The sequence below is a fragment of the Anolis carolinensis genome, chromosome 5 (assembly GCF_035594765.1).
Source record: "Anolis carolinensis isolate JA03-04 chromosome 5, rAnoCar3.1.pri, whole genome shotgun sequence".
Taxonomy (NCBI): domain Eukaryota; kingdom Metazoa; phylum Chordata; class Lepidosauria; order Squamata; family Dactyloidae; genus Anolis; species Anolis carolinensis.
Window position 1 is genome coordinate 200,084,537 of NC_085845.1, and position 27,321 is coordinate 200,111,857.

Sequence of the window (27,321 nt, forward strand, 5' to 3'; positions counted from 1 at the left end):
TCTCTTTTCCTGTATTTTTTATCTGTTTCCTTTCCTTCTTTCTCTTCTCTTCACCACTGACACCATTTTACTCCTTCTTCTCCTTATTGTAAACGTATCTCCCCTCCATCCATGCTGGCTTATACGACCTTTTGGATTTTAAAGATATGATTATGGAGAAGGAGAGGATGATTTAGAAAGAAGGAAGGAGTTCATTGGATACAAACATGAGCTAGGCATAGACATTAATATCAGCTGACTGTCTTTCCAATAACCATTCATAAGCAACTAAAGAAATGATTTTTTTAAGATCTAGGAACAATAGAGGGAGAATGTTTAGCTTTTCAGCCTTGAAGTACATCTCCTTTGGCAGCAGAGAGAAGCATGCAGGACTCAATCACTTTGACCATTAGTTCAATTCAGTCTCTCCGGGATATCATTTAAAAGTTGTGCTTCATAAACTATCTGACGTAGGTAACCAGCAATTATATTTTTTGTAGCGTGCCAGGAATTGGTACCCATTTATTGCTACCAGCAGCAGGCTTCTGAAGGGAGGACATACCAAAGAAACGATAGGTCAGGACCAGGTCTGCTTGCGAGGAGAAAAATCATTATTTGAGAAAACTTACAAAGCAGACAGGCATTTCCGGCAATAAGGAGGATCAGGCAACCGGATGGCCTTCATGCAACAGCCTGACTTTCTGAAGCTTGTTAATTGGACATTAAGGACAATTTACTTGTTTACAGGCACCCAAGGGTGACTAAATGCGACTATCGTATGTGAAACACAGTATCTAAACTTTCTCACATATAAGGAAGCAGGGTACTAACTGGCATTTCTGATAAGACAGATTCCCAAAACTTTACTGGCTGCAAGGAAACCAAGGGTTCCCTGTATTTCTTTCATAATCTGCCAAGAAATCTCATATTACAAACAATGTCCACAAAATTGTATTTGATATAGAAGTTTTAGAAACATTGGATAAACAGTTCCATTCATAAGCATCAAATTACAACAACAGCAATAATAATAATAATAATAATAATAATAATAATAATAATTATTATTATTATTATTATTATTATTATTATTATTATTATTATTATTATTATTGAAGGAAAAGCTGATAAGGAGAAGACCTGGCTGTGGCTCACAAATGGGACCCTGAAGAAGGAGACAGAAGGCCTGATCCTTGCAGCCCAGGAGCAAGCCATCAGAACAAATGCAATTAAGGCCAAGATCGAAAAATCAGCTGATGACCCAAAATGCAGACTCTGCAAGGAAACCGACGAAACCATTGATCATATCCTCAGCTGCTGTAAGAAAATTGCACAGACAGACTACAAACAGAGGCACAACTATGTGGCCCAAATGATTCATTGGAACTTATGCCTCAAGTACCACCTCCCAGCAGCAAAGAACTGGTGGGATCACAAACCTGCAAAAGTATTGGAAAATGAGCTCGCAAAGATACTGTGGGACTTCCGAATCCAGACTGACAAAGTTCTGGAACACAACACACCAGACATCACAGTTGTGGAAAAGAAAAAGGTTTGGATCATTGATGTTGCCATCCCAGATGACAGTCGCATTGACGAAAAACAACAGGAAAACTCAGCCGCTATCAGGACCTCAAGATTGAACTTCAAAGACTCTGGCAGAAACCAGTACAGGTGGTCCCGGTGGTCCCGGTGGTGATGGGCACATTGGGTGCCGTGCCAAAAGATCTCAGCCGGCATTTGGAAACAACAGACATTGACAAAATTACGATCTGCCAACTGCAAAAGGCCACCTAAACGCTTGGGAAGTGTTCGACTTGTGATTTTGTGATACGAAATCCAGCATATCTTTCTTGTTTGCTGTATCATACTATGTCGTTGTGCCAATAATAATAATAATAATAATAATAATAATAATAATAATAATAATAATAATAATAACAACAATTTTATTTTTATACTCAGCCTCCATCTCCCCGAAGGGACTTGGGGCGGCTTACATGGGGCCAGGGCCAGGTGGTTACAGACAATGTAAAAAGACACAACAATATTAAAACAATTCAATAAAACATATAAGAATCACATTTACAGTAATACATAATTAGATAAAAACCTGGGTTGGCTCCTAAAAATGAACTGGGCCAGAGAAAGTTAAAACACAACAGTTAAAAACACATTAAAACATAGCTTAAAGATTTAAAAAAGCATTGTACCCAACTTAACTTAAAATCAGTGGATGGCCTGAAGTTTTTTTTTAACTATTTCTTTGCTAGCAGAGAGAAAGGAAATGGGGAAACCAAGCCGGACCTGGCAGAGCATTCCCCAAATCAGGAGCAACCCCTGAAAAGGCCCTTTCCTTCTTCCTCACCAAATGCTGCTATGATGGTGGCAGGACAGAAAGAAAGCTTTCTGCCAAAGATCTTAGAAGTTATCCAGGTTCATAGAAGCAGGCACAGTCTTTGAGATAGTCTGCATCCAATCTAGATAGGACTTTAAAGGTCATGGCATTAAATTGTACCCAGTTGACCACTGAATACCAGTTTCCAGGAACCAAGGTGGGCATGCCTTGGGAGATGGATGTTCTGTTGGCCCCTTGCTTCTGGGTCTTCGGATGAGCTGCTGTGGAAATGAATTCAACTTAGCTTTTTGCTGTTTGGCATTTATTGAGAGCTCCAAGTGCACCAGCATTGAACGGAAAGCAGAAAATGTGGTCACTGACCCCGGAGTGCATCAGGTAGGACAGGAGAGGGATGAAGGAAGATTATTTGGAAGGTAATGTGGAAAGGATATAGAGGAAGTATTAGCAGAGGCAAAGACTGGAGGAAAAGAAAGGACTTAATACTGGAGAATTCGAGATACAGAAATTGGGAGCTATTCATATTGCCAGCATGCCTGACAATGGCAATAGGCAAAGGCAATGGAGTGGAACCGTTATGGACTGGAAATAGAAGTAGGAAAGCAATCTAGCACCCTCTCATGGCTTATAAAGTAGGAGATGAGCTATTTTGAAACCCACCAGAAACAGCTTGTGTAATAGGAGAGCCTTTTGTTTTTCTATCGAATTTTCTGCTAGCAGTTTTATTAAGCACATAAGCTTGCTCTCATTACATGATTATGCAATAGATTTATCTTGCAATCCTCATCTTAGGAAAAGAGGCCTCAGGGTCCTATAAGCAGACCGGAGACTTCTGTCTCATCGGAAACGGGTCCAATATAGTCTGTGAAAAAGATAAAATGAAAAAGAAGAGGTTCTGGTGCATGGTGAAGGGGGGGGGAGGCAAGGGAGGGTTGAAAGATTGCACCTTCGCTGACCAAAATGTTCTCCTGGTTTGTTCAGGATTTGAGGTTAAAAATTGAAAAGTCAGACTGTTTGTAACTGGAAAGAGGGACTTTAGGTGCAGTCTGTCAAAAGTCACCCCTTCCTGCAGATAAAAATTCAATAACCTTTTTTCTGCGTCTCTACCACAATTATCACTCATTTAAAACCAGCCCGGCTAATGGAGTGCTTTATCACACCCGAGGCAGTCTCTGCCTTGTTCATTATTTAGTGTTTGCTAAGCTGATGGCACTTCCAGAGCGCTCCCCTTATCTGTGCTTCTTCAGAATTGGATTTTTGTATTTTCCCAAACCATCCAGATAGGGCCCAGTCATTTTTGTCTTCTATCAAACAGTCTTTCCCCACATGATGCCCTCCAGATACGTGGGAATTCCAACTCCCATCACCCCCAGCTTGGCTGAGGATAATGGAGACTGTATTGTGACGTGTCTGGAGGGCACCACTTTGGAGAAAGGAGCTGTAGGTTACTAAGTCTCATCACACACCTAAATCCATGGGAATTATCAAGCATATTTCTCCTCCATTCTGAATTTTGAATTTGGGCCACCTACCTAGAATCATAAAATCTGGACAGTTGTAGAGATACCAAGATGCTTGTTTATAAAGCTATTGTCCTCCCAACTCTGTTGTACACCTGCAAAACATGGACCATCTATAAACTTCACTCTTGGCTTCTGGAAAGATTCCCTCAGTGTCATCTTCACAAAATCCTGCAGATCCCTTGTGTAGAAAAACATCAGTCTTCTGGAAGAAGAAGCAAAGACTACCAGCATTGAAGCCATGGTCCTCCACTATCAACTTCGCTAGATTGAATGCCAGGTTGTCCAATTGCCTGATCACCTTCTCCCAAAGCTACTTTACTCTCCACTCAGGAACAGAGAACGGAATGTCGGTGGACAGCAAAAGAGATTTAAAGATGGACTTAAAGCTAACCTTTAAAAATGTGGAATAAATATTGAGAACTAGAAGCCCTGGCCCTCAAGCATCTAACTGGACGTCAGCTGTTACTAACAGAGCTGTGGATTTTGAAGAGAAACAAATGGAGGGGAAAAGAGAGAAACATGTCAAGAGGAAGGAATGTCAAGCCAACCCTTGTCAAGACCACTTCCATCTGGAAATTGATGTTCTCACTGCAAAAGACCATGCGAATCCAGGACAGGTCTCTACAGACACTTATGGACCCACCCCCAAGACTCTACCCATGGAAGACAATCAGACTTGGCCACGATAGATATCCTATGATGGTGATGAGAGTTGGAAGACACAACAAGAGCCTTCCAGTCCAACCCCCTTCTCCCTGGAGGGAACACCTCTTGAAGAATTTGGAAACTGCAGGTGTTGCTTGAAACAGAAATAAATAAATGTCTAAATGAATAAATCTGTACCGTACTGTACTTGTAAAATTCCTACAATATTTGGCTGAACATGTGGCACACTGCTTAGTTGTTTGGGAAGCAAGGCCATTGTAAGATTCGTTTCTGTGAGGAAAGAGAAAGCTGTTGTAAACACATCCATGACAACAAGCGCTTGGGCTTCAATACACAAGAGGAGAATAAGCTAAAGTTGAGCCCACTATCAGAGGAGCCCAAATTAGCATCTTTTCCCAAGGTCTGGAGGAGTGCTGACAGATGTCTCCCAGATAGAGCTGAAAACTGAAGAAGAAAGGGACCACAAGCACCTTGTTGAGGTTGCACAATGGGAAGCAAGAGAGATGAATGCCTGCTTGCATGTGTGTCACTGTCCCCCTTGGAAAAAGCCTAGGAAGCTTCATCCTGGCAAAGTCTCTTTCACTTTGAATCTAGGTGGTCTTACTACTGAGTTGGAGAATGAGGCAAGACCCCTTCCAACCCAAGAGAATGACAGACATTCAAGACATAGGCAAGAGGGGTGCCAATGTCTACAAGAAAGATCTCCTCAGGAACAAAGATCTGCTTAGAGGTCCTAATGGTGAGACTTTTGAAGCTCATCTTTATTTCTATCCAAATTCTTTCCTCTGTCACTTTGAGCAAGGGGAAGTAGTTCAGGTGGCTGCTGAATTCAAGGAACCAATTCTGGTCTTTGTGCCATCAGGCCCTGATTATGCTGATGGGCCTGGCATTAAGGAGCACCAATCACCTTGCAGGAGTGTGAATTGGCAGCAGGAAATATCCAGAGCCATTGATTTTTCAGAAGAGCATGTTTGTGCTCTGAAATTCCCCCTTCTTTAAAAAAAAAACATCTTGTCAAAACTATGGTGTCCTTTTTTTAAAAACCCAAAAGCATTTGTAGGTGAAAAAAGTGGATTGGGGTGCTGTGGGGCTTGGTTTGGTCAACAGGACTCCCGAGTCCAAACTTGATTCCCATCCTACAACCTACAAGCATCATAATTTCCCCCCAGGTCTAAAGCATCCTAGGTAGCATGGTTGCCAGGATGTTTCGACAACCCCTTTATCATCTTCCTCAGTATTCCTCTCAAACAATAGCATGGAATGCAATTTCATGCTGCAGACAGGTCTGCTTTGGTGTGCTGCAGCATGAAATTGCATTCCAAGGAGTTTTCATTGAAGAATATACAAACTTTCCTCTTGATAAAAGAATTCTTTAAAACATACAGAGAATCATACTAATCTAGCAGCTCGGATTTTTGGATTCGAATTTGGCATCACTGTGGCTGCAATTGATCTGTTGTTTTTGTATGTGATGCATGAAGCATCCTAACAGGTCCTCTGCCCCTTGCAGGGCATAGAATAATTCAGGCTTCACGTTTCACCTGAAAAATACTGACGCATAATGATTGCAAAACAGAGCTAGAGATCAGAGATCATGTGAACTCATGAAACAATTCTTAACGCCTCGCTCACCCACCGCTACCATCACCCTGTACCGTAATGATGCTATTTACCTACCTTCTAAAATTGCTGGAAGATTACAGTGATGCTGGGGAATATCAGGCTTTAGCATTGGATCTAACCCTTGTGAATTCCCCATTTGGCCCTCTGGACTTTGCCTCTCCCTTAATTTGGTGATTTCCCAGCATTTGTATAGAATTGATAGTTGAAATGCCTCTTGTAAGGCTATGTTATTCCCAGTAAAGATAGTATATTAAAATATATTCTCCATCTTGTCTTTCATTCTGCCAGTTACTGGTATGTGGTCCTCCCAAGAACCTTTCTGGCACTAAATTTGGCCCTGAATCAGAAAAGGCTTCTTCCCCCTTAAGTGATGCAAAGAAAAAGTATATGCAGTATTCTCAGCACTCTAAAATGAATTGCAATATTGTTATTAAGTGATCTGTCTGCAATTCTTAATGACCACAGATGGTTTACGTAACTTTAATCAGATGATAATGACTTTTTAAAAGCTCAAGATCGTCCATACCATGGCTCAGTCATTGATCAAAATGGAGATTGGAGTCAGGAAATCAGAAGAAGACTAGGACTTGGAAAGGCAGCTGAGGGAACTAGAAAAGATCATTACATGTCAAGCTATATCATTAAACACTAATGTTGGGATTGTCCATGCCATTGTACTGCTCATTTCTATCATTGGTCATGAAAGCTGGACAATAAAAAGGCTGTCAGGAAAAGAATCGCCTCATTTGAAATGTAGTTCTGGATATTGTGGACTGCCAAAAAGACAATAAATGACTCTAAGAGCATATCAAGCCTGAACTCTCCCTGGATGTCAAGGTGATTAAACTGAAACTTTTATAATTTGGCCATATCATGAGAAGACACGCTTTTCTAGAAAAAGACGATAATGCTTGGCAAGATCAAAGGCAACAAGAGACCACTTTACAGATGGATAGAGCAGGGTTGTTGATTATAGTGTGGCTTGGAGATCTCTCCTTCAGAGGGTCATGATAAGTCAAAGTAGACTTGATGGCAGTCAACGACAATGTCAACGCCTTCCAGTGCAAACTAAGAGGTTTTGCCTATATACTTGTCATAAGGTCTACAAATTAGAGAAATGATTTTCACCAGGAAGTGAACAGGGCTCTGTTATTGTGGGATTTTTGTGCTATTTCTTCATCACATTGATTATTTCTTCTTTTTCTTTTGGAAGGTGGGTGGGGGGAGGAATAGAAGCTTGATAAAGAAAGCAAATAATGTATTGAAAAAGTTCCCAATTGGCAAATTCCCGGTTATAGCATAAGGCTAAACATTCCCTCCAAGACTGAAAGAAGCTTTAAAGAACTTGCAAAGTGTTTTAGAACTCTCTACATGATCTGGAGGTAGTCACGGAGCAAAATAAGGTATCATTTCTCCCCCTACTATGCAACACACCATAGTTCATGAACCAATAGCCCTGAAATCTGTAGCCATACTTTCTATAGATAGCATTTGGATTACACCGCCAATGAAAAGTTTCAACTTTATGTGATATCTATCCCCACACGCACAGTTGGAAGGTCGGCAGGAGGGAAAGAAAGTGGGGCACGGAGCAATTAGCGTAATCATAACCTCCAGCAGAAATGTTGATCCCAAGACAGAACATCAATCTCCAGGAGAGCAGCAGCTGCAAACTCTGGGCCGAAAAGCCATCAACTCTGTTCAGCAGCCACGGTTGGAGACTGGTTCCCTCATTCCCGCCTCTTCAATATTTGATGCAGAGGTTTTGAAGGGCACCGATTGCTAATAACCCTGGCATCAACCTTTTTCTAAGGTGCCCTCAAGAAACTGAGCCTTTACTGAGGGCAGAAGGGAAAAAATAGAATATGCTCTTGCCAAAATAGCTAAATCACTGCATTTTAGTAAAAGAAAAACCAGAATGGGACATGGCTGTAGCTTAATATGGCGTGCAGGGAGCAAAATCAGTCCTGGATTGATTGGTTGGTTGAGTGAGTGAGTGAGTGAGTGAGTGAATGAGTGAGTGATTGAATGTATATCCTACTTTTTTCTCAAGATGGGATTTAAGGCTGTGTTGCCCCCACCAGATAAGAATGCTTACAGATCATAACATTTTCTTTCAGCTATCAAATTTCTAGAGTGAAATATTGGAAATAATCCATGCTTCCAACTCACATATTTGCTGTGTGCACATTCTCTTGGTCACATTGCCTTGCCCTCTTTGGGTGCCTCAAAGTTGCTGCGAAGTAGATACTGAAAGCTTAATTGGGAGTTCTTCAGAATTCTTATTGTGAAAAGCTACAGCCCTGGACTAGAGGAAGGCTGCAAGTTGGCTGCTGCAGCCAAAGCCCAAGGAGCTAGTTAGCACTTGTGCATGACCTTTGAGGAGATGCAGTCATGAAGACTAAAATATAGAGAATATGTGAATTAAGAATTCAAGAAGACAGCTGCGGGTGGAGGGGAGCAGTGAGTGCTTTCATTTCCTGACCTGGTGACAGCACAACTTCAAAGCTTTAATAATTGTACCCTTCTGTGATGAACACATATGCTGTAAAAAAGCAGCCCATAGTGGTATATAATCCCCCTTTCTGGTATTGGCACAGTATAGAAAGGGTATGGCCTACATTCATGGTAGGAGTAGATGGCTCGTTTCATACTTACGCCACTCATTTAGGAACTTTCTTGAGGGAAAGAGCCATAATTCAGTAGCAGAGCAAATGTGTTTCCCTGTAGAAGGTTTCAGGTCCGACCTGTGGTATTTTTGCTCAAAGCAACAACCTGCACTTCCTTAAGGGCACTCCCATGGATTACCCAACCCACATACACCTAACACCACTAAGTCCTCTTCTTGCCATCCTTCACATCCGGGACTCCTCATCAGACCAAGAAGCCATTTTCTCTTACTTTGTTATCCTGAAAGAGTAGGGAGTCAACAGGCACAGCCAAAGAGCAGCTAGTTGGGCATGAAAGCTCAGGATCAGAACAGCCACTGAAAACAGTAGAGACAGAAATAGCTCACCTAAACTACAGACCCACAAAGAAAATCCAACAAATGCTACGGTCAGCGAAGGACAAGAGGGATCCTCTCTCTTCTGCAGGAGTCTACCGGATACCATGCAGCTGTGGACAAGTCTACATAGGGACCACCAAACGTAGCATTGCCCAAACAAGAGTCAAAGAACATGAAAGGCACGGCAGACTAATTCAACCAGAGAAATCAGCCATAGCAGAGCATTTGATGAACCACATAATATCCTGGACACAGGATATTATTTGAGAACACAAAAATACTGGACCATTCCAACAGCTATCATGTCAGACTACACAGAGAAGCCATTGAAATCCACAAGCATGTGGACAATTTCAACAGAAAGGAAGAAACCATGAAAATGAACAAAATCTGGCTACCAGTATTACAAAACTCCAAAATCAAAACAGTAGATGGGAACCAAAACTCTGAGGACTTGACTGAACAAAGGATTCCCCCAGGCATGAGACAAAACATTTCCAATGTTAATTAGGGTGATTAACTGAAACATTAATGCTGGCTCCCAGTGACAAAGGACTCTTGCCACACCCTGGACTCTCCACAGATATATATTCTTTCCTTTCCTTACTTAGTTTATCCATACCTCACAACCTCTGAGGATGCCTGCCATAGATGTGGGCGAAACGTCAGGAGAGAATACTTCTGGAACATGGCCACACAGCCCGAAAGACATACAACAACCCTCTCACCTAAACTCTCTCTCCGAAAGAGTTATCATCAAGGCCTGCTTGGGAAGGACACATCTAAGAACTTTTATCAACAGAGAAGTGGTTCTGACCAGCATTGGAAAGACCACAAGTATTAGTTCTTGATGCATCTCTATTTGAAATCTTCAGTTGTTGATTATGACCTTCAGACCATTTATGGTTGCTGAACTGGCTTCAATCCCTCTTACTGCCTGGTTCTCAAACCTAGACTGTTGACTGCACATGCTATTCATTCCTCCTTGCAGCATCCCTATGTTCCTGGTAGCTGACTTGTTTCTCCTAATCTTCTGCGGATGCATCCTTGGCTCTGTGCAGCTGTCGTCTGCTGCATCAGAGCCATGTTTAAAATTAGAATGGGTTACTCCTGCTGATTTCTTGCAGATCTGTTTTTGCCAACTGCAGATAGGTGGAGAAGTGAGTAGAGTGAAGGCTGTCCAGTGCTTCCCAACAAGGAAAGAAGTTCTGATTGATGTGGGAACATGAATGGGTCCCCAGAGCCATAGAATCATAGAGTTGGAATAGATTCCAAGGGCCATCCAGTCCAACCCCTTTCTGCCATGCAGGAAGACAACCCAAGCACTCCTGATTGGTGGCCATCCAGCCTCTGCTTAAAAACCTCTAGAGAAGACGACTCTGTCACACTCCCAGAAAGTTCTTCCTAATGTTTAGGTGGAATCTCTTTTCCTGCAGTTTAAATCCACTGCTCTGGAGAAGCAGAAAACAAGCTGGCTTCATCTTCCATATGACATACCTTCAGGTGTTTTAATATGGGTATTATGTCCCATCTTAAACTTCTCCTAGCTAAACATATACAGCTTCCTAAGCAACTCCTTATAGATATTAATTGTTTTCAGACTTTGGGCACAAGATTCCTCCTGGTGAGGTCTGACCAATGTGGAATGGAGTGAGGTTATGATTTTCTTCTAGAGCAGTGGTTCTCAACCCGAGGGTCCCCAGATGTTTTGACCTACAATTCCCACAAAATTCCAGCCAGTTTACCAGCTGTTAGGATTTCTGGAAGGCCAAAACATCTGGGGACCCACAGGTTGAGAATCACCATTCTAGAGTCTATATTCTTATCGATGCAGTCTAGAATAAAACTGACATCATACTAGCATCAAATTGGATCCAGAAAATGTGGTCAGACTTCACTTATCTTATCACTGATCATTTTTAGTCAGGAAGAGCAAGAGGAACTATATAATGCTATGTGTAGGATGGCCCTGTCAGAGAGCTAATTTAAAAGGTGCAAGGGTGAGACAAGGAAGCCAGAGTACATCCATGGCCATTTCAGTAGATTTGAGAAGAAAATGCTGGCCCAATGCTTTTAGCTTCAAGAAAAATTAATGTAAGTTTGTAAGATTTATCATCTGCCCCTGAGAGCTCTCAGTCCATCTTGCACTGTCCGTGGAACAGAAATTTGACAAGAGAATAAAAAGCCCTTGGAATTTATTAGCGTAAAATAGTAAGAGGTGATTTACATTTGGGAATGGAGAGGAAAACACATAAAATTCCTCTTAAAACCCACATTTATTGCAGCGATGAAACACTAACATTCATTAGGACTGGATATAACTGTTTGAGGTCAGGCAGAACACTAAAGAATTTTTTATTCTGGCTTGAAACCAAATTATGTATTAATAAAAGATGCCAGGACTTAAGGGAAAGGGAGAAAAATCCCCTCGGGGTAGTCAGTCTAATGGGAAGTGAAACAAATTAGGGTTAAGCAAAGTAATATCCAACTTGCCAGACTAAGAGTTTCCACTCGTTTTAGTTGAAGCTGTGGTGTCCCGTTTATAATATTTTGCTTGAAGTTATTTTGTTCCCTTATTCTGTACAAAATATTGAGATGGTATACCATAACAAAGCTGCAATTAAAACAGCGTGTTCTTAAAGCAAAGGACAACCATGCCATATAATTAGCAGGCCATTGGAAAGAAGCTTTCACATTTTGCTTAGATGAATGTACAATGATTCCAAGATGTACTTGAACTGGCATGGGTTCATTTTCTAGAATGATGTTATGAATAGACCTGTATCCTATTTTCTAGGATGAAGGTCTTTAGCCATCTCTGTCAAAGAGTGCTGGTGCCTCACCAAACTACAACTCCCATGATCCTATAGTATTGGGCCATGGCAGTTAAAGTGGTGACAAACTGCATTCATTCTAGATGCACTTAGGTTATATATAGAAAATATAGATGTAGTCATCCTGTACATGTTTTATCTCTGTCAGTCATCCTCCCTGGAAGGTGCCTTCAGAGAACACATCCTGTATCTAGTTGTCACCGTTGAATCAAAGAATTATTGAGATGGAAGGGACCACAAGGGCCATCTACTCCAACCCCTTGACATAAAGGAACATACCACAGCACGTCCCTCATATCTGCAGGGATACATTTCTGCACATACCATGAAACCAGAATAAAAACAAACCCTGCTAAAATGAATTATTTCCAGCAGAACCCTACATAGAGCCACCCCGGAGGACCTAAACATTCTTAGAGGTATCATCTCTTGCCATTTGCTCCAGGGTGATTTGATGATAACTTCCAATAAAAGCATATAACACAATTGTCTGTAAGACCTAGACAATTCCAAGAGAGACCATATTTGTTGAATGGAGGTAGCTGAATAATAATAATAATAATAATAATAATAATAATAATAATAATAATAATAATAATAACAATATGTTGTTGTTGTTGTGTCAATAATAATAATGTTAATAATAACAATACACTTTATTTATATTCCGCCCTTCTCTAGGGGACTCAGAGTGGGTTACAGCATTTACATACATAGGCAAACATTCAGTACCTTTACAATCACATGAGACACACAAACACAAACAAAGGCAAGGCTTCTCCTTTCATTTCCCATTTCTGGAGGCAGTGCTCATCTCTGGCTCTGGGAAGAGCTTTTCTCAATTTTCAAATGGTGATTCATCCTCTTCTTTAAGCACCTTAAAAAAAAAGAGGAGAGTTCATCACCTCCTGACATAGATTTTTCTACTGCTGAACAGTCCTTACCACCAGGAAGTTCTTCCGAAAGGTTAGGTGGCATATCTTTTCTTGCCATTTAATCCTCGGTAGCAGGAGAACACAACTTTTCATCAACTTCTGCATGTTGCCGTTGTATGCCTTTAACTCGTTTTTGACATATAATGCTGCCTTTTCACATAACCATGCATTTACCATACACTGCTGGGAACTCAAACATCTAGAATGCCAAAAGTTTTGTATAGTTTCCTTCTTTATAAACATTTCCTGTTTCGGAATCAGATTGGTTGTGACTGTCCACTTCTATATAACTTGAATGTGATGATCGCTGGCCACTGTCACTTCACCAACTCTTCTGTCTCACAGCAGGCGCCGGGTGCCACTTAGAATTAAGTCCAGGGTTGTCTCTCCTCTGGCCACATCCAAGATCCTTTGCCCTGGCATACAGCCATATCATATAGTTACCTCTTTTCATTTATTTCTCCAGGCTCTCTAGGATATTTGAAGTTACTTTTCCCCTACAAGCTTTTCATCTGTCTGTCTGATCCCTTTCTGATTTCATCCCACATCCCAAGGTCATCTTGAGCATTTGGATGGATGGCAGCAGTGCTTTTATTCATAAGAAGTGTGGCAGTACTTATTAGGATTGTAATTCTTAAAAAAGACAGTGGAGAGGCGAGGCTGCAGAATTAATATCCATTTACAAATCTGACAATATTTCCTCGGGACCTGATTAAAATTATGGATGTTTCTCTCTGTGACAAATAATTGCTGTAACATTGCAAGAGCCAAGAATTTGCTCACCATGCTTTCATTCTGCACTGAAGCTTTTCAAAGGCTGAAGACCTATGTCTTGGAATGCAACTCCTATCATCCCCCACTTATATAGCTGGGGGTATAATCTGGGGAAAGCTCATGTATTATTTGTATTTAGTACTCTAGGGATGTGGAGGGACAGAATTCCTAATATTCTTCATGCTTACCTTATAAAGCACATCTTGTTTTGGGCTGTTATCTCTAAAAACCTTTTTGAAGTTGTGTTTCCTTCTAGGGTCATGTAGACATAATAGTAGATCATGGGAATGTACTGCTTTTACCATTGGTGCTCTCTCCATTGGGTGTGGGAAGGTATTCCAAGTGGTTAGCAGACTCCTCCTACTTGTGCCACATTCATTTGGTGTTTGTTGTGTGTCTTAATGTTGTTTCTGACTTACAGTGATCCTAAGATAAGCTTTTCACAGAGTTTTCTTGGCAAGATTTGTTGAGGGTGGGTTGCATTGCCTTCCTCTGAGGTTGGGAAAAGTGTGGCTTATTCAAAATTATCCAGTGGGTTTCTATGGCTGAATGGAGATTTGAAGTCTGGTCACCATGGTTCAAATCTCAAAGCACTTGACCACGCTGGCTCTCAACCACCATTGCCCCACCCAAGCTACACCCAACCTTACTTCATGTTGGAGATTAAATAGGGTCAGAGGCGGTCCAACCATAAGGCGAAATAGGCATTTGCCTGTGGCGCCATCGTCCCGGGGGCACCATCGTCCTGGGAGGAGGGCACCACTCTCCACCTCCTTCTCTTTCGGGCCTTCTGGCCAGCGCAGACCCACCTTTGCACCACGCAAGCCCACCTTTGGGGCCTTCAGAGACTGTGAGGTCTGTAGGAACTTGGAAGCTAGGTATGTGGGGTTTATATATCTGTAGAAGGTCCAGGGTGGGAGAAAGAACTTTTCTTTGAAGCAGGTGTGAATGTTGTAATTAATCACCTTGATTAGCATTTAATGGCCCTGTGGCTTCAATGCCTGGCTTCTTCTTGCCTGGGAGAATCTTTTTTTGGGAGGAGTTAGCTGTCCCTGATTGTTTACTGTCTGGATTTCTTCTGTTTTCAGAGTGTTGTTCTTTATTTATTGTCCTGATTTTAGAGGTTTTTTTTAATACTGAGGGCTATCTGGGTTATCTAAGTCCACACTGCCCTATATCCCTGTTCAATGTTTAGTGCTAAATTTGCAAATATAGTAATTCCTACATAACATTACCATGTATTGAACTGCTTTTTCTATTGATTTGTTATAAAACATGATGTTTTGGTGCTTAATTTTTAAAATCATAATGTAATTTGATGTTTTATAGGCTTTTCCTTTATACTTCCTTATTATCCAACATTTTCGCTTATCCAACGCTTTTATTTTTCAGTGATTGGTTTGGGGGGGCGCCAAAATTCTGTTCGCCTACACTTGAAAAATACCTAGGGCCGACTCTGATAGGGTACGGCTGAGTTAATATTTGAATTGGATCCCCAGGGATCCCAGGTCAGGACCAGTAAAGGATCCTGATTGAACCCCTGTAGATCCATGGCTGCCAGTCAAGAGTTGGAAATACTAGCCATGGTGGACCAAGCATAGTATAAGGCATCCTCCTATTTTTACTCTAGGACCCACTGATATGTCTTTCTGAATTGTTAGGGTCAAAAAATATTGGGGTTTCAGTTGTCTGTCTTGTTGCCTTTGAAGCACACCATGCAGTCTTTTTAAAGGCCCATCATTGGCTTTTCTTTCAACAGAAAGTAGCCACCCAGCTTGTAAAAAATCCCATCCTGTATCAAAAGGCCCCACAAACGCAGTGAAAGGGTGAATGCTAGCAGAGGGCTGGGCACTGCAGACATTCCTGCTGGTCACTTTGGGTCAGAAATTTGGCCATGAATGGAGCAAGTGAACCTCCTGGACACACTGCACATGTCCACTCCCTAGAAGCTGCCCTTCCTTATCTTGGGGAGTTGACAGAAATACTCCAGTAGAAAATGACCCAAGTTCTCTCCAATGTTTTCCAAAGCACTCTCATTATTTCCAAGTTATTCTGAGAGAGAGCTTGCTTGGCTCCGTTATATGATGCATAGCATACCATGGAGGGTTGTAACAAGCTCGGCAGCTGAAAGAAGCTCATTTTTTAAAAGGAAGTGGGTGTTACGTATCATATTGTTTTGTTATTCTTCAGATCTACACCCGCATGCAGTGGCTTGAGTCAGGAAGTAAGCTATGATTGCTCCCTTTCACGCATCCTGTGCATTAATTTCCTTGATCCATGGCTTTCTCTGTTTGTATTTTATGTCTTCTCTGGGCAACTATTCTCTTTTTTTTCCAGAGCCTGTTCACCCTGTACAGAGTGATATGTGTCCCCCAAGCCGTATGTTTGCAGAAAGGAAATGGAAATCAAAGCTGGTTCTCTCTGTCTCCGCTGCCCCCCTTTTCCCCATTCAAGGAATTATTGCCTTTTTAAAAAGTGCTAATTTCTTTGCGAAATTTATGCCTGCCAGCAGAGGCAGCTGAGGAGCACCCCAGGCAGTTCTAACGAGACAATTCATTAGCCCGCGAGTGTACACACACACACACACACACACACACACACACACACACGCCATGGCGAACATTAATTCGCAAAATGAAAAACTAATAGAGTGTTTAGCCGGCTCTTTATCACTGGTGACAGTCGGCACTCGCCCAATCATTAGTGTTTACTGAACGGATGGGGGCCACCACCCCAGCCTGGCTTATCGCCACTCCTCGCAAATGAGATTGTCGGGCTTTTTTCCGGCTGGGCTGGCCCTGCTTCTCCCACTCCCCTCGCCTTGAACACTAGCTACTGCCTGCCTGTACTTAGCTGCGGAGATTTATGGGTCCCTCCTCTCAACGCTGGAAGGAGAACAGCTTTCTCTGTTGTTAACATGTCATCCACCTTCTCCAACACCTGGGGAGACTTCTTTCCACCTCTCTGGCTCGGTCTATTCATCAGCCAGGCTGTTCCCTTCTTCCTCTATCCCTCCGGCCCCTGGGGTTGGAAGCAGGTTAGACAGAGTCCGTAAAACATCAATTAAAAACCAAGCGCCTCTGCAAGATGAGGTTGCTTTTCCAGCTGGGAAAGGCAGGGCAGATGCCTAGTATGGTGCCTTACATCACTTGTTCAAAGAAGTTATGCAAATCCCAGGTACAAAAACCTACTCAGCTGAAAAACTTAGTGCCATAGAGTTTGTAGTGCCAGCCTCCGGTGGCTCAGTGTGTTAAAGCACTGAGCTGCTGAACCTGCAGACCGAAAGGTCCCAGGTTCAAACCCGGGGAGCGGAGTGAGCACCTGCTGTTAGCTCCAGCTCCTGCCAACCTATTTATTTATTATTTATTATTTATTACATCATTTCTACCCCGCCCTTCTCACCCATCAGGGGACTCAGGGTGGCTTACAATATACATCAGAAACACAGTTTACATCAGATTAAAAGTCATCCAAGATTAAAAAATTACAATAAAAATTAAAATATAAATTAAAAACCAGCATAATTATACATCTAAATATACATTGCAGGCGCATTTTTCATGTCCAGGTGGGGGTCTGTCAATTCGAAAACATGCCAATGTGAGTAGATCAATAGGTACTGCTCCGGCGGGAAGGTAACGGTGCTCCATGCAGTCATGCCGGCCACATGACCTTGGAGATGTCTATGGACAACGCCGGCTCTTCGGCTTAGAAATGGAGATGAGCCCCAACCACCAGAGTCGGACACAATTGGACTTAACGTCAGGGGAAAACCTTTACCTTTACCTATAGAGTTGGAAGAGACCATATGAGCCATCCAGTCCAATTCTCTTCCAGTTTTACTAAAGCCAAACAAAATGCCACTAAGATGTGCATGTTTTTTGAGTTTTCAAGATCTCTTCAAAGGGCTCAAAGGCACGAGGGCTTTCCAAGACATTTTACTGCTTGAAGTAAAAGAGAACATGTCTTCCCCCTTCATACACATATTTTTCTCTATAAAGATATATCATGGAATACTAAAACTAGGCTGGTCCATGCAGTTGTGTTCCCCAATATTATGTCTGGTTGAAAAAACTGGACCGGAAACAAAGTTGATAGGAAGAAAAGGAACTCATTAGAAATGTGCTGCCGGAGGAGCATTCTACAGACATCTTGGACTGCACGAAAGAATGAGTCTTAGGGAAAATTAGGCTTGAACTCTCCTTAGAAGCCAAGATGACAAAACTGATACCTTTGGAGCAACTCTCTCTTCAAGTCCTTCCCTACTTGCGGCAACCTTAGAATTATCTCCAAGGAGGAGAAGGAGAAGCAGAGGGTCTCCAGAAAGTGTGCAGTCTAGTTGAATTTGATATGAATATGGTTCTGTCATGACTCCGTCTGCTAAAAGTAAAGCCACCCTTTGCTTCCCTTGTTGAAAGTGCCAAAATTGCTTCAGGAAGTATCCATATGCAAAGTTTGTGTGCATGTAGAAGCTGGCTGCTATTCACTTTTAGAAACACGGAAAGCCCTCCTCACATTGCAACCAAACCAGTCTGAAAGCCCAAATTGATTTTTCCTCCCACTGCTATTAAACCATTCAAAAGTCTTCCCCGACATTCAGTTCAATCACGAAACGGGCCAAAAATTTTTCACAATGGACCTTGATTGGCTGCATCGTTTCATATATGTTTGTTAGAGAGAGAGTTGGGAGCACTTCAAGTTTAGCTCCATATTCCTGAGGTCTTGTCATTTGCATCCATTGATTTGCAAGGCACTGTCTTTCAAGAGGCACCGCCACCATGGCTTCAAGTAACAAGATGATTGAAATTGTGGGTGACAACCAATGCAATGACTTAATTTTTGCCCCCTTCACTTTGCCAGAATGAATCACTCCTCGGTTTGTCAGAACAGGTCATGGTAATCGCATTTAAAGCTGAGAAGAAAGAAATGTTCATTGACTGAGAACCCACCTCTCAAATCAGTCCTGTTAGATAAAACTGCTGACCTTCACACTAGACACAAAAAAAAACCCAGACGGTTGTGGGATGTGCTATAACTGTGACAATGGAAACAAAGATGGAATCCTGAAAATCCTTCTTATCTGAACATTGAATCTTTGAAAGACATCCATTTTCTATTCCTCATAATGACAAAAGAAAGCTTCATGGTTAACATTGACGCTAATACTTACTTAGGTGATCCCTCGTTCTCCTTAGCCATCATCACAGACTATCACTCATGGCCAGGTATGATTGCCTTCCCAGTGTAGTGTCTTGGCGGTGGGTGAATAGGTGACTGTGGAGTCCTATTCTTGACCCGCATGTTCTTCCACAGCGAGGGCATCTGTTTCCAGGTGGAAGGTGGTCCTGGTCAGAAATGGCTTGATGTGCTTTCCTCTTGGCACATTTCTCCCTTTCGCCCTCCATTTGTGCTTCTTCGAATTTCACAGCACTGCTGGTCACAGCTGGCTTCCAGTTAGAGCTCAGGGCTTCCTAGTTCTCAATGTAGATGCCACAGTTTTTGAGGTTAGCTTTAAGCCCATCTTTACATTTCTTTTCCTGTCTGTTTTCCATTCTTGAGTTGGGAGTATAGTAACTTCTTTGGGAGACAGTAATCTTTGGGCATTTGGACAACGTGGCCAGTCCAGCGGAGTTGATGGCGTAAGAGCATCACTTCAATGCTGGTGGTCTTTGCTTCTTCCAGCATGCTGACATTTGTCTGCATGTTTTCCCAAGAGATTTGCAGAATTTTTCGGAGGCAACGTTGATGGAATCGTCCCAGGACTTGACTATCTGTAGACCGGCCATGTTTCACAGGCATATAACAGGGTTGGGAGGACAATAGCTTTATAAACAAGCACCTTGGTGCCCCTACAGATGTCCCGATCCTCAAACACTCTCTGCTTCATTCAGAAGAATGCTGCACTCGCAGAGCTCAGGTGGTGTTGTATTTCAGTGTCAATGTAGACTTTTGTGGAGAAGTGGCTGCCAAGGTACCAAGGTACATTGATGCTAACAGTACAGTGGTGACTGGTAGTTCCCATGTCATTAAGATGGCTTCATGAGAACAAGGGCAATTGGATCAATGGCTCAAAAATTCAACAGTGGGCAGAAAAAAAAACACTAAGAAATCAGTGGAGAAAATTAGCCATGGTTTTAGATGTCTCTACATGAATTCACAGAGCATTGGAAATAAACAAGTCTTAAGGCAGGAAGGCAAATAAACGTCCAAATATTCAAAAAGAACAGCAGTAGTCATGGGAGATCTCGGCTGTTCTGAAGTTTGAAGTCATGCTGTGTCCTAGAATGTAAGGGTTCACAAATTCCTCGTTAGCCTAGCAGACAACTTACCATACAGTATATGAAATGTATGCCTGCATACCTGCCAAAAGCTTCTTTTTGCAAAGTCTTTTTAGATGCTGTTCTTTTTTTAAATGATGTGTGGTCTCTATTCTTTGCATATTCCTTCTTCCTCTGGTACTAACTTTTCTGTCAAAAAATAATTTCCAGGGACACGTCTATTTCATTCATTGAGAAAAACCTATACAAATCAGTGGGTTTTACTCTGAACTTTAAAGGCACTGTCCAGGCTTTCACCTAGATCAGTTCTGCACATTGGATTACTTTTATAATTTAGAAGCAAAAAGGTGTCAACTTTTTTTGGGAAGCCCAGTCCATGCCCTGCTTTTCACCTCTCTGTATCTTTCTCTGGTCTATGTAATTAGACTTTTGCTTCCTTCTTGTCTGTTGAGGTCCTTTCCCACCTCTGCAAGAAGTCAGTTAGACTCTTTGTTTCCATTGTCTGGGATGGAACTAAATTTAATTCTTCTGCTCCATTGTGTCCTACTCCCTGGAGCAGCAGAAAACAAACTGCCCCATCTTCCATATTGAAATATTTCTTTCAAATATCGCAATATGGCTATAATGTATCCTCTCAGCCTTCTCTTCTCCAGGATAAATAGCCCCAGCTCCTTAAAATGCTTTTCAGAGGGATCCGTGATTTTCAGATCTTTGACCATTTTTATTTCCCTTCTCTGGACATGTTCCAGAGCTTGCCAATGTACTTTTTGAATTCCAGTGCAATTCTCAAATAATAATCCCAAAGGACTATAGTTTTTTTTCACTTTGATACTAAATACATTTTGGAATTTACTAAACTTAGCTGTGGCAACTACAAAACGTTTTCCTCTATATTTCCATGTGGCACTCCAGACCTATCTCCTGCCTGCCTATTCACCATCTTTTTGTCGTAATGATATGATTTGCTTTGAAATCATGAATTTCAGAGAACTCTGAGGGATCCATAAACAAGCATTGCCACCAGAGCCCTTCATCCGAGAAGCAGAAGAAAACATCACCATTCCTCGTGGATGCACCATCAGTGCCAAATGAAATGGCCATTTGCATTAATTGCATTACCTGGCACTGAAATTCATGTGTTTCAAAACCAACCGTTAGTCAACTGGTCTTTGCAAAGTTCCACTGGAAGTTGCCCATAGAGTAATGTGAGAGGGATTACAAAGCTTACAATATTCCCTAGAGATAATATATTAATTAAATCTGTGAATAATCACATCCACAAACGACGGTCAACTGTACTCTCATTTTGTTACTACCACAACCCCAAGCTTGCATACATTTGCTGAGATGTGTCCTAATTGTCATCCTCACTTGTCACAGACAATAAGTTGACTGGCAATTTACAAGATGTTTTGGAGGTACCATTGTCATGAATTGACACTAATGGCATTCCTGTTTCTCTGTCGTCTCTACTATAGCATCACCTGGCCAAGATGGACATGCCAACACGGATCTCCCACCCGTATCAGACCAGATCATGCAGACCCTCACTGAACTGGCCCGATCCTTCCAGGAAATGGCTGACCGCTGCTTACTGGTTCTGCACCTGGAAGTCAGGTAAGGCATATGATTGACTGAGTGAAATTGTCACCCATTTGATGTAATTGATTCTTGGCATCACAGGTAAATAAAGCTCCATAGAACCAACTTATAGAGTCAGCCATCCCCATCCCTGAAACTATCCCTAAGATTGCACTCCAAAACTCATGTGCTAAGTCCACTGTGCTCCATTAGTTCCCAGACCTTAGCCATTATATGTAGGAGAGAGCTAAATTGCATGATAGATACAGAGCTGCCCTTGGATGTCGGAAACTCGGTTTAAAATCAACATTGAGCCAGGATTTAGTTATTGTACTTATGAGTTCATGTCAATCCCTCAAAAATGAATGTTCAGTTCAGACTTTGGCAAACACCATAGAACTGAGGCTGTTAGAAATTGTGGGAGTTGAAATCCAAAACACCTGGAGAGCCAAAGTTTGCCCATGCCTGCCATAGAGTAATGCCATAGAATTCTAGGGCTGGAAGGACCCTTCTGATATCAGATCAAAGTATTTATTTGGCATATAATCATTATAATCCCTCCAACAAAGCTATAAAATGGATCATGATTACATTCATGATATATAAATGGAATGGAGACTTCAGTTAGGAAGCAGTTGTCTTTCTAAAGTTAAGTAAATTAATAAGGTCTCTTAGATCAAAACTAATTGTTATGCAGAAAACACATGGCGAATTACTTGATTTTAATACAGTATGAATGAGCTCTAACTTTTAGCGTAGTAGTAGTAGTAGTAGTAGTAGTAGTAGTAGTAGTAGTAATAAATGGAGGAATTAACCTGTACTGTAGTGAACCATTTTTCCACATCCCTACAAGAATCTTTTCCCAGCTATTTGTCTCTCTGTGGGAGAAAAGATGCATCTAAAAACAGCTTGGGGAGCAGGAGAGATTTTGAATGAAATGGCATCCTATGGGGAAAAGGTCAGGCGTGCATCTGCTGCTTTATTGCTATTGTTACGTACTTTCAAGAACAATTTCAACATATGATCCTACCCATGGGGTTTCTTGGTAAGATGTATCCAAAGAATCATAGAAACCTGGTGATGGAAGAGACTGCAAAGGCCATCCCATCCAACCCCCTTATAAGAAGGGTTAGACTTGTAATGAATGTGAGAAACTGAGGGGAGCAGTCCGCAAATCCTGAGATAGCAGGCAGAAGATACCTCTTGCCCAGCTTTTGTAGGTTCATCCAGACTTAGGGTTTTCCTTGAAATGTCTCCCAATGTTGTATGTCCTAAAACTTCTTTTCAGAGGCTGACACAATGAGAAAGGAGGTGGCATTATCACCCTATCACAACTTTTTGTTCTCAAGATATTTGGGACTTCAGTTCCCAGAAGCCCCAGTCAGCTTGGCTAGTTGTAAGGAATTCTTGACTGAAGTACAAAACATCTGGAGGACCCAAGATTGAGGTCCACAGTTTTAACCCTTGATACATTGATGCTCTGTCTAAACCAATGGTTCTCAACCTGGGGTCCCCAGATGTTTTTGGCCTTCAACTCCCAGAAATCCTAACAGCTGGCAAACTGGCTGAGAGTTCTGGGAGTTGTAGGCCAAAAACATCTGGGGACCCCAGGTTGAGAACCACTGATCTAAACACTGTGGGCCTTTGTGTGTATTTACTCACCATGGTGGGTAGAGAAGGTGGGAGTGACAGGTGGAAAGGCAGGTTATAGTTCAATCAGAAACCACTAGCCAGCATCTCCCCTTCCTCCATTATTGTTATTCCCCTCGTTTAACTTTAAAAGGGAAAATAAGCAGTAAGTTGTCACTTTGTTCGCAGAATGTCACCTTTATCAGGCAGTTTTATTCAATAAAAGGCCTGCCCTTCGGGGGGCTTTTAGTGACTCTGCGCCAGCCGCAGATCAGCATTTGCGTTCTCGAAGACGCATTTTGCACAAAAATCAGCCCTCCTGCTGTGCAATCAGCAATGTTTTCAGAAAACCTTAATGCCAATGTTGCGTCAAGGTCAATGCAAACATCTCAGCAGAGAGAGAGAGATGGGACCTTTGGGGTGACAACAACATTTGTATTTGTAGTTGATTATACCCCCCCCCCCTAAAAGCATACTGGGTGCAACACAGTCTCCCTGTCAATTATAGCTAAGAAGCCAGCCTTTGGGGAGAATTGGAATGGCCTCCCTGGAACAAAACCAGGCACTAAGCAGGCTTTTTGCCTTTGTCATTAGTTATGGGTTAAGGGTAATGGAGGAGCCTGCTTAACAGAATGCAAAACTCAAAAGTTTCAACTTTTGGATCAAGGGCAGTCCTGGGTAGGTTTAGACATCATTAACCCAGAGTTGGGAAGCATAATAGTTGGAGACTACAACTCCCAGAATGTTGCATCCAGCATTTCAGGACGGTGAACCCTATTGAATGAACAGTTTTTTCCAAATACAATACAATCCAAATACAATACAATCTATATTCCAAATAGAATACAATCACACTGAAGAACATAAGTCTTCTATCACAACTCTGTGGCCAACTTAGAAACAGAGAATCAAAGAATCACAGAGTTAGAACAGACCAAGTCCAACTCCCTGCCATGCAGGAAAAGCACAATCAAAGCACCCTCTACAGATGGCCATTCAGCCGCTGTTTAAAAGTCTCCAAAGAAGGAGCCTCCACCACTCTCCGAGGCAGACAATTACCCTGTTGAACAGCTCTTACAGTCAGGAACATCTCTCAGAATATACCACAAAACAACCTAGAGGACCAAAAACATACCTAGAGAAGACACAATTTGTCAGACATGGATAAATGTAACCACATGTATATTCCTGTGGATATGGGATCATATTGTGATGAATAGCAGCATCCGTACCGTACCATCTTTCTAATCCTCAAACTGCACTATTCTGGCTCCTCGAGAACCTTTCAGTCAAAGAGCACCAGGGATTACAGGGAACTTTTGGATATGCAGCCAACCAAGCTATTGTCAAGAAAGCTAGATCAAGTTCAAGCTTTAGGATCCTATCCACTTTCAAGAGAAAATGGGTCTGTGCAACATCAACTGCTGTACAAAACCTCCAGACCAGATAGGTATATCTCATATCAGCATGACCTTCAGCCCTTAACATGTCTGGCTCCGGCTCCAGCCGCTGACCACAAAGAGCCCAAGTGGACAAAGCTTCTTGTCCTGGTTTCCCTGACCGAGGCAAGGATGGGCTTCTGTGGCTTTCTCCAGCACATATTTGCCCTTTCTCTTCCTCTCCCAGCTTTGAGTCCTTGCTTCAGAGCTGCCTCATTCAAGCAATCAAGGCAGACACAAACCCCATAATCTGCAATTGGAATGCATTATGGAAATTGAGTCTATTTGCATAAATGTATGTAATTGACACACTTTGAAAAATTTGCCTTTTGTACAATTCGGTTCAGATGTGTCTTGGACGTTCCCATGAAGGGATGGGTCAAAAAACCCCTGTGAATGGCTTTTTGTTTCCCTATGAAGTTTCATCCAAAGAGGGAAAGATGTGCATGTCTCCTCTTTGGACAGTAGCCAGACCATTTTAGATGTTTGTCTTATTGGGCTAGGCCCCATGTAAGCCGCCCCGAGTCCCTTCGGGGAGATGGGGCAGGGTATAAAAATAAAGTTATTATTATTATTATTATGTTCAGTAATGTGTCCATTGAACCCAGGGTAGCATCGTAGTTTGAGTGGTAGATAATGGTTTGCATCAGTGATGGAATCCCTGGATTTCCTTGAGCAAGTGACACTTTCTCAACCTGTAGTGGTTTCCTCTTCTTCATCTTCTTCTTGCCTGATGCATCTTACCCAGATCCATGCAAAACCAAATGATCTTGATCTCAAACACCATTTTCTACAAAGAATTCATGACATTATTTTCATTGTGTCATCAATGTGAACAGAACAGTCTCCTGTGCAGACCCCACATGAACAGGGGACTCCACATGTATTTGCATGCCCAAATCATATTTAGGAATACTTTCAGACTAAGTAATATGAAAGCATGGCACCATTGGATTGATCTTCATTTCCACAGGGTTCACTGCTTCCACTACTTGATCCCCTTGGCCAAGCAGGGAAACTATGCCATTGTTGCCAATGTGGAGAGCATGGATTATGACCCTCTGGTGGTGCGCCTCAACAAGGACATCAGCGCCATTGAAGAAGCCATGAGCGCCAGCCTTCAGCAACACAAGTTCCAGTACATCTTTGAAGGTAGGTTTCCTCCTGGGAATTGGAAATTTCTGGGCCCTTAGAGTTTGGAAGGAAATGACTGCCATTTTCTGATCAAAATAGGACCTTACTGTGTTCAGATATGTAGTTGAAGATGTCTCGGGTTAAGCAAAAAGCTCATTGAAACTGATGTTCAACTTGGGTGATCTGCATGGAGTGACTCTTTGTGTGATCTGGACTGCTATAGATTGCAAATGGTGGTCGTGTTGTATGTGTGTATAGATATCATATGGTTGGAAACTCTCAAAAGAAAATAATTCTCCATACCTGTTGGTGTCAGTGGAGAAGAGTTGAGTCTGTTGTCATTTTCTAATTCTAATTTTCTGTGGGAATTGCAAGGGGACAGAGGAGCTTTCACTCATTGTGAGCTTTCACGATACAATCCCATCAAGTTTTTTTTCCATCAGTGAGCTATTGGACACTCTGTGACATCCAAAAGCACACTGAAGTTATGACCCTTGGAGTCTTTCTGGATAATGGTGAAACAGTTGATAGGACCTGAGTTTCAATGGGTGATATTTAGAAGATGATGTAGAAGGCAGATGGGGCTTCACTGTGGATGCCTCATTAGTTAGGATCACAACAATAAATAAATAAGTTCATGTTGTTAACTTGTATGCTGAACAGGCTAACTTGTATGCTGAACATGTCATACATTAAGCAGAATTAGACTTAGAGCAGTGGTTCCCAAACTTTGGGCCTCCAGGTAGTTTGGACTTCAACTTCCACAATTCCTAACAGCTGGTAAACTGACTGGGATTTCTGGAAGTTGAAATTGCACATTTAACAAATATGTTTTCATATGGCTCCTCCCTTATTTAATCATCTTGTTATAGTTGGTTATGAAACATCTTTTATTAACTGAGTAAGTTAAATACTGAAGGATAAGTTAATCTTATATTGTAATTCGGTATGTAATTATTATGTATGAGAAGTTACTGCTGGGTAGATTTGTTCTATCTTGTCCCAGTTGTTTCTTATAAGTCATTCTGTTTCAGATGTTGCTTTCAGTGCATAGAATCTATATTCTTCTGCTATACTTTACTTATCTTACCTAGTCCTTGGTTAACTTCAAGACATTCAAAGAAGGCAAGAAGAGGCAACATGGTGTGGAAAGCAAAAGGGCTTGCTGCTTCTTTTTAGATAACTGAAATAAATTAAGCTCTTTCCTTGTGCTTTACTCCAAGAGCTTTGGATAGCATTCGGAAGGATGTGAACTGTGGTGGTGCAATGGGTTAAACCCTTGTGTCGGCTGAACTGCTGACTTGAAAGTTGGGTTGCTGACCTGAAGGTTGCTGGTTCGAATCCGCGAGATGGGGTGAGGTCCCGTCTGTCAGCACTAGCTTGCGGGCACATGAGAGAAGCCTCCCAGCTAACACATCCTGGCATCCCCTGGGCAACGTCTCTGTAGATGGCCAATTCTCTCACACCAGAAGTGACTTTCAGTATGTTCTCAAATTACTTCTGACATGATTTTTTTAAAACCCTGTGGAATTTGTTTTGCTGCCTCTGCCCCTGTTCAGGAGA

General features: G+C 42.0%; 1 protein-coding gene across 2 annotated transcripts in view; it reads left to right on the forward strand.

The window, feature by feature from the left end:
• The window catches only part of exoc4 (exocyst complex component 4), a 474,612-nt gene that overhangs the window by 419,880 nt on the left and 27,411 nt on the right, over nucleotides 1–27,321 (forward strand). For both annotated transcript variants that reach the window (XM_062981249.1, XM_062981250.1), the window contains 2 exons: nucleotides 21,454–21,592; nucleotides 25,598–25,776. In XM_062981249.1, coding sequence (XP_062837319.1) covers nucleotides 21,454–21,592; nucleotides 25,598–25,776 — 318 coding nt within the window. The remainder of the gene's footprint in view (nucleotides 1–21,453; nucleotides 21,593–25,597; nucleotides 25,777–27,321) is intronic.